General features: G+C 44.7%; 1 protein-coding gene across 6 annotated transcripts; it reads right to left on the bottom strand.

The window, feature by feature from the left end:
• Positions 1-1519: 1519 nt before the first annotated feature.
• LOC109749079 (uncharacterized) lies at positions 1520-8759 on the bottom strand. Of its 6 annotated transcripts, XM_073508733.1 has the most exons (9): positions 8161-8632; positions 7999-8050; positions 7787-7898; positions 7523-7678; positions 7165-7306; positions 6850-6966; positions 6245-6509; positions 5705-5763; positions 1520-5259 (listed from the first exon to the last, which is right to left on the bottom strand). In XM_073508733.1, the coding sequence occupies exon 9, from the start codon at positions 3232-3234 to the stop codon at positions 1624-1626; it is 1611 nt and encodes a 536-aa protein (XP_073364834.1). In that variant the 5' UTR covers positions 3235-5259; positions 5705-5763; positions 6245-6509; positions 6850-6966; positions 7165-7306; positions 7523-7678; positions 7787-7898; positions 7999-8050; positions 8161-8632; the 3' UTR covers positions 1520-1623. The 6 variants fall into 6 exon arrangements, 4 of the variants coding, with proteins under 4 accessions (XP_073364834.1, XP_073364833.1, XP_073364831.1 ...); XM_073508732.1 differs by lacking the exon at positions 7787-7898 and having other exon boundaries at positions 8161-8759; XM_073508730.1 differs by having other exon boundaries at positions 7787-8050; positions 8161-8666.
• Positions 8760-17926: the final 9167 nt, after the last annotated feature.

The raw sequence follows: 17926 nt of genomic DNA, 5'->3' as shown, positions 1-17926 counted from the left end.
AAAGAGGCAAAAGGACGGTCAGCACCTCGCGGATGGCGGCTTTGGATGACTATGTAGATGACGTGGAGGAACCGGAGCCGGAGCCGGAGCGGGTTCCTTTTCCTAGGAAGGTGAAGAAGATAAGTGTCAAGAGGGGGGAGGAGCCAGCAAGCGCGAAAAGCACTAGTCATCGTCCTTTATTTATAATGTTGAACTTAGAGTGAAATTTGTGATGTCGTTGAACTTGGAGCGGTGGTAGCTATTAGTAATGTAGAATTTGTTATGTCGTTGAACTTGGAGTGGTCGTAGCTATTAGTAATGTGAAATTTGTTATGTCGTTGAACTTGGAGTGGTCGTAGCTATTAGTAATGTGAAATTTGTTATGTCGTTGAACTTGGAGTGGTGGTAGCTCTATGTTAAACTTGAACTTATTGTGATGGTCCTTTCTAAGAAATGATGTCTTTGATGAACACTTTTTGAACCTTAATGTTTATTATACGAAATGTTGAAGTGTGGCTGAAAATGACCCAGTATGAATGACAAAAAAACACTAAGTGTTTGTGCAGCGCCTAGCTCGCAGGCGCCACACTCTACAGTGCAGCGCCCAGCAGCAAGGCGTTGCACTGTACAGTCTGGCGCCCCCAGGCTAGGCGCTGCACAAAACTTAGCGAATTTTTTGGCCCAAACTGGAGGCCTACCTTCCGTTACTTCACGACACATAGTAGTTCATAACACATAGTACTTCACGACACATAGTAGTTCTTACAACCAAATCGAGGAGGAGACATAGTAGTTCACGACACATAGTAGTTCTTACAACCAAATCGAGGAGGAGACATAGTAGTTCACGACACATAGTAGTTCTTACAACCAAATCGAGGAGGAGACATAGTAGTTCACGGCACATAGTAGTTCACAACCAAATCGAGGAGGAGACATAGTAGTTCATGACACATAGTAGTTCACAACCAAATCGAAGAGGATGACATAGCTCTATTGCGTAGAGCAAGGCCCCTTTCCCTTCTTCTTCTTCCTCTCTTCTTCCTCTTCCTCCTCCCTTTTTCTTATGAGGTGAGCCTCCTTAACCACCCTCTCCATGAATATCTGATTGTCCCTCTCTTCTTTTTCAGCTATCTGTGCATCGGTTTCCATCGAGTACTTTACAAAGTACGCATTCATCTTGTCAAATGTGTATTGAACTATTGCCGTCACGGGTAATCCACGTGCACCTTTGAGCACCCTATTGAAGCATTCGGCCATATTGCTTGTCATTTGACCGTATCTCCGGCCATCTTCATCAAAAGCACATGCCCACTTGTTCCGGTATTGAATGTGCCTATTGAGAAAGTCTTGACCCCCGGGATCAAGTTTTTTGTGTGCGAGCAATTTGTTGTACAAAGTGGCGAAGCGCTTATCGGAGAAAGCGAGACAACAATCTTGAAGATCATCGGCCACCTCCTTAAGGCCACATGCCCTATAGAAGTTCGAACAAAAGTGCCTCATGCACCATCGATGGTGCAACGGAGCATGCCCGGGAATGTCAATCTCCACCGCGTTAAGAATTCCTGGATGCCGATCCGATATGACACAAATTTCCCTTTGAGCGGGTAACACCTTCGTCCTCAAAAGATGCAAAAACCACTCCTAGTTGTCATTGTTTTCCACCTCAACCAAAGCAAATGCCAATGGCAACACCCGGTTATTGGCATCACTTGCTATCGCAACCAACAAGGTGCCCTTGTATTGTCTGGTCAAGAACGTGCCATCAATTGCGATGACCGGCCTACAGTGTTCGAAAGCCCTCACACATTGCTCGAACGCCCAAAAAGCACGGCCAAATACTCTGACTTTCCTTCCTTCATGAACCGTTGTTTGGTGCCCATGAGGCTCGACCACATGAACCATGCCCGGGTTTGTCGCGGCTATGGCTAACAACAACCTAGGGATTCGGTTGTATGCTTCCTCCCATGTACCATACAACATCTTAAATGCGGCTTGCTTCGCCTTCCATGCCTTGTCGTATTTCACCTTGTAATGAAAGATGGCTTTCACAAGATCAATGACATGTTGGACGCTCATTGTTGGAAGTGTGGATATTGAGTTGGAGAGCCTGTAAGCGATGAACTCGGACGTGAGTTGTTTGTGGTCTTGGGACACAATCTTGCCATCCACCATTTTGCCTTGGCACAAGTGAGTTGGCACACAACTCACTACATGCCAAGTTGGACCTCCTTTCCATGGTCTTGCACGCACAATCCACGGACATATTTCATCTTCACATGCACATGCAACCATGTAGCGCACATTGACGTCCGAGTTCACCACCTTGTGTGGACGATAATGCGTAACCGAATAGTTGTCGAGCCATATCTTCAATTCCAACAAGGTGTCGAACTTAGAACCGTTAGCAATCCGGTTCTTGTCATCTACCAAATCACGGTGAGAGCTTGGCCTAACCCCAAGAGGTACACATTGGCCACCATCTACCACGGCTTCATCCGCGAGACTAACATCCTTGAACAATGTAGTCCGATGATCCCGACCAAATACCTTCTCGAAAGCTTCGCCCTCCTTCACCGTGAAGCCCTCCGCATCAACTTGTTCATCGGGACCATCGTCATCCGAGTCCGATGCATATGCACGGGAAAAACGGATGGAATGGTCCATTGTCTCTTGCAAATGATATTTGTCGAGATCACCCACATTGTTGTCATGGAGATCAACTTCATTGTCATCGTCCGCATACTCATCATTGTCCTCTTGCAAAGCTTCATCTTGGTTGTTTGTAAACGGGCTCAATGTTGGCCTCACTTCTTGGGTCAAAAGAGGTTCAACAATTTCATCTCGCTTCAAGGGTGGGGGGCTACTAGCAACCAAAGGGGAGGGGTTCCGGTTCAAGTCCAAATGCAAACTTGAATCAACCTTCTTCGTTGCAAATAACTCAAGAGCCTTGTCTAGTGATTCGGCCACCGTCTCCTTGTATGCAACCCAACGTTGCTCCGAGTTGACACGCATTGTCTTCCAACGGATGTGCATTCCAAAACCAACATTATGCCTTCCCTCCAACTCAATGATATCACTAGGGTCCATCCAATTCAAATCTTTCCTAACTTGTTGCAAGAGCTCCGCATAGTTAGGACTACTATCAAACACCATGTCAAGCTCATCCGGGTCCGGTTCTATATTGCCTTTCAAAAAGGCGTCTTTGTCCCCATGATGAACAAACACACATGTTCTTCCCATCCCTATAAGCATTCAAAAAACACAAGGTAACATTGCTTCCATGAGACTAATCCAAGGATAAACACGGAATACAAACCCTAATATATATATCAAACAACAATCCTAACCCTAACCTTAACCCTAACCATAACCATAACCCTAGCCCTAAACCTAACTCTAGCACCAACATAAGAGCACCCATAAGAATAACTCTAGCATACTAACAAAGCCTAATCATAGAAATTGGCAAACAAACATCTCAAATCTCCATGCAAATCTCTAGATCCAAACAAAACTAGGGTTTCCCCAAACTAGCAACAAATGAGCAATGGGAGAACTTTACTTGGATCAAAACAAGGGGATCGGAGAATATTACCTTGAGGGTTTGACTTCGAAATCCACGGACAAATTCTTCAAATTTGCAAGATTTGGGAGAGGATTTGAGAGGGGGAGAGAGTGGGAGAGGGGCCAAAGCTCGGGAAGAGAGTGGGAGTGTGTGGTGTGGAGGGTGGGGGAGGGGGGCCAGCAAAGTGGCTGGATAAGTCATAGTGCAGCGCCTAGCCGCTAGGCGCTGCACATTACATGTGTGGCGCCCAGCGTCTAGGCGCTGCACATTCCATGTGTGGCGCCTAGCTCGGAGGCGCTGCACTGCTGGGTGCGGGCCTAGGGGCTGCCACGGTGGACAGGTGTGCAACGCCGCCGAGCTAGGCGCTGCACAGTACGGGTGTGGCGCCGGCGTGGCGGGTGCTACACAAAAAGGTCAGGGGAGTGAATTAGTTTCGCACCCAGTTCATTCTGTGAAATGATTTCGTCCCGAGGTCAAAATTATCAAATTTGCCACATAGCCCACGTCCCACTCGCGGGCGCCGCCGGTCGTTGGACCTGCCACCGAGGCCAACGTGGCTGTGCCACAGCGTCTTGAGCAGGCGGTGGGGAAATACTGAAGCCAACCCGAACAATATTGACCCTCTCAATGAGCTCGATCCAGTCTCCTCCGAATCACACTTGTAGAGTGCACATTTCCATGAAACAAGACTCACACCGTAGAAGGAAAGATGTATGAAAAAAGGAAAGCCAAAGCTGTCAGATCGAAAATAAATATGTGGATGCATCATGCATGTGTGTGAGTAGCTTCTCATCTTGAATGAAAACCTGGCAGGCAATCTTGAGCATAGCAAGGGAAGACCAGGCAAACAGAAAATGAGAAATACACCAATGTCTACTAATCCAGGAAATTATCAATTCCAAACCTGTGTTTCAATAGGAACATCACCGTCGTCATGGACCAAAAAGAGGGTACAAATGATAAACTATATTTAGGAATGATGCTCGTGCATACAGTAATGAAGCAAATCATCTTAGAAAAGAAATTCTTCCAAGTTCATTTCTTATGCGCACGCACCAATGAAATGTGAAACCATTGTGCTTATGCCCATGATCAAACCTCTTGCACACAAAAGCTACAATGAGAGCTAAAGGGAGGGAGGCGGGAGGAAGAAAAAAGAAAGATGACAAGTGCCACGAGGCTCCTGTAGTGCAAGCGGTCATCCTGGCACACTATGGCCAGTGTTCACACTATACTCTCAACTTTTGTGAGAGTTGCTCAGAGTAATCCAAGCACCTAAAAGAAGTCTTCAGAATAATCCAAACTCGTACATAATAATACATAAATTGTTTGCTTCAGTATGTGTGATCCTTTCAGTTTCAGAAGAGTTCAAAACTATTATACAAATTCTTGCAAGTCTTCCTACTCTACAATACTCATCTAAAGCAAAATAAAACTATACTCAGTTTGTTCGTCATCACAGAAGCAAATAATTTGGCTAATACTAAATCTAACTAAAAGGAGTAATTTTAATTATTTGGATAGGCGGCTCATCGAAAGAAGTTTTTCCATAAGAAGCAGACCTTGCAAAAACTTGGGATCAGTCGGGTGGATCTGAAACAACGCATGTTCTCACATCCTCCTGCAGTCCTTCTCCAACCCTTCGTGTATCTCGTCACTTCCTCACGTTAACCTGCAGGTGATTGCCAGCCTGGAGGAAGAAGGCGGCGATCCTGAGTATATGACCAAGTTAGCTATTTACCAACACAAAAAATAGTGTAGATCCTACTATGTTCTTATCCAATTATACAGCCAAGCCAACAAGAGTAGTTACCAATATTACAAAGGAAACAACAGTCAGATTCCAATCCTAAAGGCCTAATTATACAGCCAACCAACAAGAGCAGTTACTAATACAAAGAAAACAATAGCCAGATTACAGTGCCTAAAGGCCTAATTAGGACACATAGGGTATCGGGTCATATGATTAAGAACAGTAGTCCTGTTCAGTATAAGAAACCAAGAAGGCTAGAACCTGCACCTTATAGGTTAACTATTGTAGCTTCATCTAGAAAGAACAGAACTCTGACTGGGGTAAGTGAAACACCAAGTAGGCAAGCACCATATACACACACACAACAACAAATTTGCACAAGATGCAGCTTGTAGATGTGGTACCATGAACTATACGAACAAATCAGACTGATTAACCATCCAGCTCCAAAACTGCATCAAACCTGTTTTATAATTAAGGTATTCAGAAAAAGGTACACATCAATGACTTAAACCAAAAATTGGAGCCAAAAGGTCAATTTTGCAAGTTTTGATCTGGACATTGCTGCCTGCTAGTTTTTTGTGACAGTGGATCTGGCTTCCAAAGCCTAACAAGAATGGAAATTGACCAAAATCACAACATTAGAAAAATAGGCCCACCAATAATCCATGCACCAGTTATCATTAACAGTGACTTTTCAAACGTAAGTAGTTATGACCCGGTTCCAAAGCTCTGAATACAAAAGAACTCATGTCTGGTGGGGGTGTGATAAAGGAAATATCCATGAATATGTACATGTAAGGTTGCCTCATTTCTGAAAACATAAATCAACGTTCAACCTGACGAATTTCCGTGAGACGCTTTATTTGTTCCCAACTCTGAACAGAGGAGGAATTATAAAGTTGGAAACAGGGCAGGGAGACGCAAAAAGTGTTGAGTCTCACCGGGGATCCGGAGTAACAATGAAGGTGCCAAGCCGACGAGATCCCGCACCAAACCCTGGATGAGGATGGTGCGGTGAACTAAACTGACTAATGACCAATCCCACAGCTCGCTACCACCCACTTTCTCCTGCCGCGGCCGGACGCATGGCAAGAGGGTGAAATCCCCTGCACCCAGCTGAGGACAAGAATGAGCCAGCCAACAGACAAGGATGACGGGGTGGTCACCTTTGTTTCCTTGGGGCTGAAAGTATTTGTCGAGGTCTTCCTGTGTGATATATGATCAAAAGCGCAGTTAAATTATTACACAAAGATAGCACAGATTGATAGGATGCTTTAGACTTGAGTATAAACTCCCTGGCTTTAACATGTTCGTGAACATTGGGTGAGCATGCTTGTAACCCAAAAAGGGATCAAAGTGAAAGTATAAAGCACTTCTTGATACAATCATTAATTGCAAGAATGTGGTTAGCATTCAGTAAACTCACTTGGATTTGTTTTGGACAATATTTTGTTCTTACTTCCCTAACCCAAATTCCAGCTACTGAAGGGAAAGAAAGAACAATACTTGGATGTATGTTTTCTATTCGGAATTCAAGCCACGGTACCTTAATTCCTTTGTAACCAAATCTTTTGCCAAGCCCACCAGCTACAAGAACAAACACAATATTGTGTGCTTAAACAAAATTGCCATCACCGAAGGTCAATACTTCATTCGAGGGAACCTGAAAATGTAGTTCATCTATTAACACCATCTACTACTTTAGTTAAGGCATATCAGTAGTTCAGTACACAATAGTTCAGAGTAGGAAAAAAGAGCAAATGTCTTTTTGAACTGAAAATTTAGATCACATACAACACAAAAAGGCTCATTTCAAACAACCCAACAAATTCATGAAAAAATGGTGCAAGGCAAGACTTACCAAAGGCGTGAATCGTATGGATTTTGTTCTTCCTTGGAATCTGCCAAAAGCCTTTTGGCATTCTGGATGTATGATGTTAGTCCAGCAGGATATCTTGAATTAAGTCGGCAAACATGCACCATAGAGGTGCCATCTATACTTCCTTCAAGATAAACTTGGCCATGTCAACAATAAAGACTATAAAGGCAGCACTATGTATTTTCAAGCTAGGAGTGCAGCTCCAGCAATGATGGAAAACCGTGTAACAATCAGTTCGCGAAACATTTTGGTAATCTCATCTCCCAAGGCCAATGACCATCACTACCACCATATTGTGCTTATTAAAAAGGAATAACAAAGTAGAATGCCTGGTACACACCTGCATTTCGAGATGATGAAACTCATGGTTAAAATAAGGACCTTCAAAGTTCCTTGGCGGTGTGCTTAGAAATATCCCAATAACGGGGGCCTTTTCGCCAACAGAACGGACATTCTCGACATCAAATTCATCCGCACAATCACCCAGAGAACAAATCTAATTTCATTGGCACCACATATTTAGATAGAGAATGAGGATGATTCTAAAAGTAAACGACAGAAATCATAATTGAAAATCAGAAAACAAATAGGTTGCAGAACCCACAACAAATCTTTGAGCATTATTGTCCTTAACTCCTTATCTTTGAGGGCTCTGCCTAATGCATTTTTCAAAACATATTCTGCCGCAACCTCAGATTTCTGCTTGTCAACGACCACTGAGCATATCCAAATAAATAAATTTATGCGCAGTTCGGCAAGAATAAAGGGGAACTCTCCAAAAGAAAACTGGCCATGGGGACGTAGGGAGGGTCAGACCTCCTGGCCCGCTGCTCCTCAAGTTCGTTGTCCTGTACACCACGTTCACCCCCTGAAGAAGAAGAGAAACATAGACAGAGACTCAGAACAAGCATAGTCAAATTGGAAGAAAAACAGAGAATCCAAAAGGGTCGGATTTGTGCGTCTGCGTCAACAACGTACCCGGAGCAATGACTTGTAGAGGTCGGTATCTTCGTAGACAGTGATGACCTCCTCGACGGAGTAGCAGGGAGAAGTGGACAAGATTGAGGAGAAGCAGGGAGGGGCGATCGCCGCGATCTGATTGCCGGTGTCGAGGATGGCATCGAGGTAGCTCTTGATGCAGTTATTGTTTCCCACCATCCAACACATACAGAGAGAAGAGATGGGAGGGCACCTTGTCCATGGCTGTAGCACCAGGGCAAGAGCACCTTGCTTTAGCCGAAGCAGCGCTGTGGGCGTGCCGGATCCAGACCTGTCCTCGATCTGGGGCGAGAGGAGGGAAGGAGGTTGCTGATGATGAGGAGAAGGCAAGGGGCAGAGAGAAGGGGGTGGGGGCGTCAGCCATGGGGGAGGTCACCGCCGGCGGCGGCCGAGGGAGAGGGAGAGGAACGGACAGATGGGGAACGAGGGCTGGGCAATCCCTCTTTCTTCTGGAAGAAGCGGACGACGTGGGGCAGTGAAGGAGTACGACTTGGACTGCGTGAGAGCTCTCTTGTGCTTGGCTGCCCTTTGCTCTCACGTGAGCGCGCGGGTCCAGCGCCGACGTGGCTAGCGCGGGCGTTCGCCCTTGATGCGCAGCAGAATGTGTTTAATTGTCGATCTGAAGAGAACGACCGCTGAGGCCTTTTCTTTGGCCAAGAATATACGGCAGGGCGGCCCCCGCGTTGCCTAGCTTAGGCGACACGGGCGGCAGCCCACCTCCCGCCGTCAAGCAGCGCCCTCCACCGGTGCCTCCCCCTCGCCGCCGCCTGGGGCCATCGCCGGGCAAAGCCCGTGTGCTAGAGGCGGCGGCGGGGTCTTCTCCATCGCTCGGCGCCCTTCCTCGGGGGTCGCAGCTGGGCGCGCTCGATCCAGATGCGTCTGGCGCGGTGCGCATGGTCGGGCCGGCGACTGCTCGCGCGGCGGCCTCGGACTTCTCCGATGATGCTGTGGTGGCGGGGGCGGCCGAATTTGGTCGGTTTCGGCCAGATCCACGAGCAGCGCGGGGCGCGGATGGTGAGGCGCGGGCGTGGGCGGACGCGCGGGATGGCAAGGCCGGCGCGGGGGTCTGGTGCGCGGCGGGGATATGCGGCAGCTGCGCTTGGTCGCGGGGCGGCACGTGTGGCCACGACGGGCGGCCAGGCGTTGCCGCGCAAGGCGCGGCGAGCGCGCGCAGGGCGCGTCGCGGGCGCGGATGGGAGGCCACGACGGGGGCTCGTGTGCAGGAAGGTCGCGGCTTGGGCGAGTGTGCGCACGGTGTTGGGCGGCGTGCTTCTGCAGCTTTGCTGGGCGGACGGCGTGGATTTGCGGCAAGGCAAGGATGCCGGGGCGGCGGCCCCGGAGCAATGGTTGCATCGGCATAGGCTGCGGCGGCGGCTGGGGACGGTGGATTCGGAGCGTTGTCCGCGGATTTGACCCTGGCAAACGCGTCGTCTCTCTGTCGCATGAGGTGCTGCAGCGGGTCGTCCCGGAAGGGCTTTGGCGGCTAACGACGGGAGGTGCTCTTCACAGCAGGCTTGGCTCCGGTGGTCTGGGTATCCATGGTGCCCAGATCTGCAGGCTCACTGTTAGGAGATGAGGGACTTGGGCGAAAGCTTTTGACGACGTCGGCGCATGCGGGTGTCGTGACCTTCTTGGAGGCATCGTCATAGAGTTCCTCCTCTCCTTCCATGTGCTTGGGCTCTCCGGGTGAGAACCTAAACTTCAGTATTCTGGAGTGGGCGGCGGCGGCGTTTTACGTCGTAACCTTCTTGGAGGCGTCGCTTTGGAGGGCCAGCCTTTGGTTGTTGTGCGGGCTCTTCCGTTTTCATGGGTGGTGTATGTCGGGGCGGCGGCTCCGGGATCTTTAGTTGAGAGCCGAGGCGGCGGCCTTGGGCAGCGGTGCGGCGATGGCCCCAGGAGGTAGGGCTGTTTGTCGACATGGCTTGGGTGAGGACCTTGAGCTGCGTGGGTGGCAAGGTTGTCGGCTCGGTCGACGCGTCCCAGCGGGGGCGGTTGGACGGCATGTCGGGGCGGCGGCCCCGGATGTGGTGCGACGTTTGTGGTTTGCGTGCAGTTGTCCTGAGCAGTGCGGGCTGCGGACTGCTGTATCGTGTGGCGTTGCTGCTCGAGGGTGAGCGGTGGCTTGTCGGGGCGGCGGCTCCGGATGTGGTGCGACGTTCGTGGTCTGCGTGCGGTTGTCCTGAGCAGTGTGGGCTGCGGGCTGCTGTATCGTGCGGCGTTGCTGCTCGAGGGTGAGCGGTGGCATGTCGGGGCGGCGGCCCCGGAAGGCGGTGTCGGTTGAGTGTGCAGGGTGCAACGGAGCAGTGGATGTCGAGGTGGCGGCCTCGGAAGATTTGCAGCTTCGAGGGCATGGACCTCGTGTCGTGTGGGCGACGTGGTTGTCATCGATGTTGTTCGTGGTGGGCTTTGCCCTGTGTGTTAGTCTTTGGGGTGGGCTTGGCCCTTGTTGTTTCGATTTTCACCCGGTTTTCCGTAATAAATTGGACAATTTCTCTTCTATTTAATTAATAGATGAGGCAATCTTTGTCTCCGTTTCGAAAAAATATACGGCAGGGGCGAGCGGGTTGGAGAGAATTCGCAATAAAAGGAAAGATAACAGAAAGATATTGATTACTTTGATTTTTGGTGCTGCTTGGAGAGAAAAATCTACCATATATAGACAACCGGAAGAGGAGCAGTGCTGCTTGGTGCTCTTAATTTCCCACTTGTAGTTCATGAAACCGTGCACCGTTTCAGATCGGAGGGGAGAGTTGAAGGGACAATCGCCTATTCGGTTGCCAAGATTGTAGCCTTGCAGGGGAAGGGGATCGGACGGGAAGGTTTGCGACTCAGGTAGGGGAAGGGAATCGGGTGGGAAGATGTGGGCCTGAGTATGATGCACGTTGTAGTACAGCCCAACGACAATAAATCGAGCCAACATGCGGAACGAAAAAGCCCAGGCGCAAGAAGTTTGGGTCGGGGGAAATAATCAACCTGGCAAGTTGCAGACAAAACGATCAGGGCTGGTCCACGGTCCGTTCTGTACGCTGGTGAGTGGTAACTGCACGATGACATGGCACATGCATGTTAAGAATTAGAGTCATGTGAACGCTGACGTGGCATGATGATGACGTGGATAGTGTGTATGTTAAGAAAATTGATAGAAATGGGGAGCAACTTCTTAAGAATGTAAGATAAATGATCTATCTACATATATATATTTAAAAGAAAGTTATATACGCTCACTTGGCTAGTGTGCATAGGTTGCACCGGGAGGTCCCATGCGCATAATTTTATTTTTTTGCTGTCATCCGCTAACAGTTGGGAGCCACGTAGCCAGAGATAGAGCTGAGGAGGCACCGCTGTTTGACCGGTCAACTTGATCAAATACGAAGTAATACGGTGAGACATTCACTAAAAATCATGTATAGTAACCATATTGAACGTATTTTTATGTACAATGACCAAAATAAGCCATCAATACAAGTTCAATGATCGTCAGTGCATTTTACTCTTTCTAGAGGTCCAAAGTTCAGGCCCCAAAAGAACGCTTAATTGCCTGAGGGCCTTCTCGCTTTTTCCTTCGCTAGCTAATACTAGTTGGTGATATTTATTAGGCTTTGTGCAATGCAAGAAGTTTAGGGTAGCTGCTTATAAAAATAGACTAATTTTTTTAAACACCGATGCTTATTTATATAGGATAGACGCTTACTTAAACGTCTCTATAGAATTAGACATGGGTGCTTTAGAAAAAAAACTTGATTTATTTTTTTAAGCATCTTCCTAAACTCCTAACATTATACAAGGCCATAGTTAGTTTTGTTTCTTTTCTTAATACAATACAGACGCAAGCACTCATACATACGCGCATACACTCATCCCTATGAATGCACACAAGCGCATCACCAAAAATTCTGAACTAAATTCAGGAATAATGCGAGCATCAGGACTTGAATCCTGGTGGGATGGAAATACAACTATCCCTCTAACCATCCAATCACAGGTTGCATCCCCAATTGCTCATACGACAATGTAAATGGGACAGGCCCTCAACCGCAAAAAGAAAAAACATGGGACAGGCCCAAGCGCACGATGAGAAGCCCGTCTTCAAGAGTGCACACTCTCTTTTTCTTTTCAATTTTTCCACTTGTTTTTTAGTCAGTCGGTTTCATTACCACAACAATATATCTTGATCGGTTAATTTTAATTTTAAAATGTTGGCACATGTGAAAAAATGTTTGTGGATTTGAACAAAGATCACGAGTTCATGTATTTGGAAAAAGTTCATGATTTCAAAAAATGTTAACGGGTTCAAAAAGAGGTTCACAAATTCAAAAATGTTTGTGTATTATAAAATCTCATGAATTTTCAAAATGATCATAAATTTTAAAATACTTCATGAATTTTAAAAAAGTTCAGGGGTAAAAAAATAGTTTGTAAAAAGGAAATAAATTCCATTTTAAAAATGTTCATGAATTTTAGTAAAGAAAAAAATAAATAAGGGAAAAGCGGATAGAAAATAGACGGTACAAAGAAAAAGGAAAAAGAAACCAAAAAACCAAAGGACCGAAAAAAGGCCTTCCAAAACCAAAAAATCGTTGTAAATTTCGCAAAGAAACCAACAGAACCCCGTGTAGCGAGCGCTATTGGATCAGCCCACTCCCAGTGATTCGCGAGTAGCGCATCCTATTGGGGACACATCAAAATCACCAATTAAGGGGTACCCTTTGCAAAGGTTACTCCCACCGTTCTCTGGTAGTGACAAGTCGTGGCTCACTTCACGTGCGTTACTTGTCGTGACCTGGTAGTTTTTCTTTTTTTCTTATATTTGTTTTTTTACTTTTAAACCATGCATACAAATCACAAAACAGTTTTCACCGTTGGATCTCTCGTGTCAAGATTTTTGAAACTAGATAACATGTTAATAGGTTTTGACAAACTTTTTTCATAAAAGACAAAAATTACCAGGAATCAAAAAAAGGGGTAAAAACTGAAACCCACAAAAACCGGAACTTGGAAGCACATATGTGTGTTTTTCACCTTTTTCGGGGGAAGCACAACTGTGCTTTTTGGTACAATTGTGCTTCTCGCGGAAGTACAGGTTGTGCTTTTCCATTTATCGTGGAAGCACAATTATGCTTTTTTTTTTACGAAGGACGGCAGTGCTTCTCATGGAAGCAAAGGTTGCGCTTTTCTATTTTCAAGAAACACAACTATGCTTCTTGCTGAAGTACTTGTTGTGCTTTTTTATTTTCGGGAAAGCACAATATGGTCTTTTCGAAACACAATTGTGCTTCTCGTGAAAGCACATGATGTGCCTTTTCCATTTTGGGGAAGCACATACTATGCCTCTCGTGAAAAGCATAGGTTGTGCTTCTCACAGGAAATCACTACTGAAAATCAGAAATAAAAATCCATCAAAACCTAAGGAAAACCAAGCAAAAAACAAAAAATAAAACATGTGCAGAAAAATAGAAAATAAATAAAAATCTGAGGGTGGGTAGTACGCAACATGTGGCAGCGTCTGGTTGCACCACTCATTGAAAAAAGGTGAAGCAATAAATATTTATGTGCACTGGCATATTTTAGCTTAGTCCAATATGAATATACACATTCTGGTGATGAATTGGACATAACTACGAGCTTATGCAGACATCTTACACATGGAAGTATTATGTATGTTACTATCATATTTGGTGTGGCATTTTCAGGCTCTAAAATTTTAAAGCAGCTAGATGATATATATGGATCTTCTCCTTGAGCTTCAAAATTTCTCTAGCCCATGTAATATGGGTGATAAGAAAAGCTTAAGAAGGTGTCATGCTATTAATAGAGAATGATACACTAGCCATTTCGCCTTATTTTTGTTAGTACTTTTCTAATCCATTGATTGTTATAGTTAAGCTTGTTGCTTCTAGAACCAGGATGGACAAAATGGTTTTCCTGAAGAGATGTGTTGCTTATGTTCTTGCCAACGGTCGAATGGTACTTGATGTATGATATGTCTCCAATGTATCTATAATTTTTTATTGTTCCATGCTGTTATATTATTATTCTTGGATGTTTTATATTTATTTTATAGCAACTTTATATCATTTTTTGGGCCTTACCTATTGACATAGTGCCCAATGCTAGTTGCTGTTTTTTGCTTGTTTTTTTACTTCATAGAATATCCATATCAGACAGAGTCCAAATGCAGCGAGACTTTTTGGAGATTTTTTTCTGCCCAGAAGACAAGTTGGGAGCCAAGGAAGTGCCAGAGGGGAGGCCCGTGGGGCCCATAAGACACAAGTGCGCGCCAGAGGCCCCTGGCACGCCCAGGTGGGTAGTGGAGCCCACGGGAGTCCTTTCCACCGCCTCTCAGCTCTATAAATACCCAAATATTCCAGAAACCCTAGGGGAGTTGATGAAACACAATTCCAGCCGCCGCAAGTTTCAGAACCACGAGATCCAATCTATAGGTTCCACCACCTTCCCGGAGGGCAACACGATCACGAAGGGGTTCATCATCCTCATTGGTGCTCCTCCGATGATGCGTGAGTAGTTTACCACAGACCTATGGGTTTGTAGGCAGTAGCTAGATGTCTTCTTCTCTGTTTTTGATTCTCAATACAATGTTCTCCTCGATGTTCTTGGAGATCTATTTGATGTAATGACTTTTTGCGGTGTGTTTGTTGGGATCCTATGAATTGCGAGTTTATGATCAGTCTATCTATGCATATTATTTGAGTCTTCTTTGATCTCTCATATGCATGATTGTTATAGCCTCGTATTTCTTCTGTGAAACTTTGGTTTGGTTTGGCCAACTAGATTGATTTTTTTGCAACGGGAAGAGGTGCTTTGTGATGGGTTCGATCTCGCGGTGTCCTCACCCAGTGACAGAAGGGGTAGCGAGGCACGCATGTATCGTTGCTATCAAGGATAAAAAGATGGGATGTATTCGTACATGAATAGATCTTGTCTACATCATGTCATCGTTCTTATTTCATTACTCCGTTTTTTCATGAACTTAATACACTAGATGCATGCTGGATAGCAGTCGATGTGTGGAGTAATAGTAGTAGATGCAGGCATGAGTCGGTATACTAATCTTGGACGTGATGCCTATATACATGATCATTGCCTTGGATACCATCATAATTATTTGCTCTTTTATCAATTGCTCAACAGTAATTTGTTTACCCACCGTATGCTATTTTCTCGAGAGAAGCCACTAGTGAAATCTACGGCCCCCGTGTCTATTTTCTATCATATTGTTTTCAGATCTATTATTCCAAAAACCAAAAATACCTTGCTGCACTTTTTCTTTATTTATTTTATTTTGTGTTTTTTCAGATCTATTTATCCAATCTCATACAATTTTATCTATCTCAATACCGAGAAGGGATTGACAACCCCTCTTACGCGTTGGGTTGCAAGTATTTGTTCTTTGTGTGCAGGTACCGCTTACATAGTGTTGTTGGGTTCTCCTACTGGATTGATAACCTTGGTTTCATAATAGAGGGAAATACTTACCGTTGTTGTATTGCATCATCCTCTCCTGTTCGGGGAAATACCAACGCAGATACAAGCAATCAATGTATGAGCTATATTCCTTCAACTATAATAAGTGTATTCATCAATTGGTAAGCAAAAGATAGCAATCCTTTTGTACTCATTGTCTTCTGGATAGAAGTAGTTTATGTTTTTTGTTTATTATTGTCAATGTAATTCAGTCAGGCCAAAAAGTAGTATTATTTCTTTCCAACGTTTAGAGAAAACTATGTGCTCCGTGTTGCATATTGTTCTCATTTTTGTGATTTAGTTGTTGTTTGTCATCCTTCCAACTTTTAAATTGTATGCATATATGATAATTAACTTTAGCACATCACCATTTCAACATTCTTTCCTTGTAAACTTGTCTATAGTAGTACATCTTTCATAGTCATACTACTTGATATATCAAACATATTTGGTTAATTCAAATTTACCTAAATAAGTTACCATGCCATTCTACAAAGTGATAACTCTAATTTTGTCTATATTTCAGAATGAAAACCCTCGAGAGAGAAGACGTCAATTAATGAAATGTGAGACTTGCATAAGTTCGTCCAGTGCAATTCTGGAGTTAAGAAATCTACTTGGGTCTCTATATATTGTTCACTCTCCTAGCGATTCTTGTCTAGAACTTTTTGTACCTTCGTTTGTTTTTGTTCTCACAACTTAAGTCCATCCTGCCATATTGGCTTATATATATTGCAATTTTTCTCAAACACACGTGTTTAGGTTTTAGGGTATAGCATCTTCATAATTCTAGGTTAGCTATCTCAGTCTCAAAGTTTATAGATTAGGTGGTTCGTGTGCAGGTACATCAACAAGTTCATAAAAGTACAAGGCGATGATCCGAGGTGCAGATCGTAGACCGACTCTTCACTTTACAGGTTCTTCATTCTTTCGATTTTTCCTAGCTCAATTGGCATCTACATTCATATTTGTCTTGGAGAATAAATAATGATCTTGTTTTGATTGGGGAACCTATTATGGGAGAAATGGCTATAACTTAAGGGTAGGACAATTGTATGTTTTGCACGCTTGACTTGTCGCAAAAGGTTTTCGACAAGTTCAAGGTGTTGATTACGATGAGATTTTCTCACTCATAGCGATACTTAAGTCGGTCCGAATCATGTTAGCAATTGCCGCATTTTATGAAATCTGGCAAATGGATGTCAAAACTGCATTCCTTAATGGATTTCTTAAAGAAGAGTTGTATATGATGCAACCAAAAGGTTTTGTCGATCCTAAAGGTGCTAACAAAGTGTGCAAACTCCAGCGATCCATCTATGGACTGGTGCAAGCATCTCGGAGTTGGAATATACATTTTGATGAGTTGATCAAAGCATATAGTTTTATACAGACTTGCGGTGAAGCCTGTATTTACAAGAAAGTGAGTGGGAGCACTACAGCCTTTCTGATAAGTATATGTGAATGACATATTGTTGATCGAAAATGATGTAGAATTTTCTGAAAAGCATAAAGGAGTGTTTGAAAGGAGTTTTTCAAAAAAGACCTCGGTGAAGCTACTTACATATTGTGCATCAAGATCTATAAAGATAGATCAAGACGCTTGATAAGACTTTCGATGAGTACATACCTTGATAAGATTTTGAAGGGGTTCAAAATGGATCAGTCAAAGAAGGAGTTCTTGCCTGAGTTTTAAGGTATGAAGTTGAGTAAGACTCAAAACCCGACCACGGCAGAAGATAGAGAGAGAATGGAAGTCATTCCCTATGCCTCAGCCATAGGTTCTATAAAGTATGCCATGTTGTATACCAGACCTATTGTGTACCTTGCCATGAGTTTGGCAGAGGGGTACAATAGTGATCCAGGAGTAGATCACTGGACAACGGTCAAAATTATACTTAGAGGACTAAGGAAATATTTCTCGGTTATGGAGGTGATAAAGAGTTTGTCATAAAGAGTTACGTCGATGCAAGCTTTAACACCGATCTGGATGACTCTGAGTCTCAATTTGGATACATATTGAAAGTGGGAGTAATTAGCTAGACTAGCTCCATGCAGAGCATTGTAGACGTAGAAATTTGCAAAATACATACATATTTGAATGTGGCAGACCCGTTGACTAAACTTCTCTCACAAGCAAAACATGATCACACCTTAGTACTCTTTGGGTGTTAATCACATAGCGATGTGAACTAGATTATTGACTCTAGTAAACCCTTTGGGTGTTGGTCACATGGTGATGTGAACTATTGGTGTTATCACATGG

This window comes from Aegilops tauschii, chromosome 1, assembly GCF_002575655.3.
Source record: "Aegilops tauschii subsp. strangulata cultivar AL8/78 chromosome 1, Aet v6.0, whole genome shotgun sequence".
NCBI lineage: Eukaryota > Viridiplantae > Streptophyta > Magnoliopsida > Poales > Poaceae > Aegilops > Aegilops tauschii.
The sequence above is the reverse complement of the archived record's forward strand: the minus strand, read 5'-3'. Positions and strand labels throughout refer to the sequence as shown.

Coding starts and splice junctions, on each gene's coding strand:
- LOC109749079 (XM_073508732.1), bottom strand. CDS start 3,234: ATGCTTATAGGGATGGGAAGAACATGTGTGTTTGTTCATCATGGGGAC.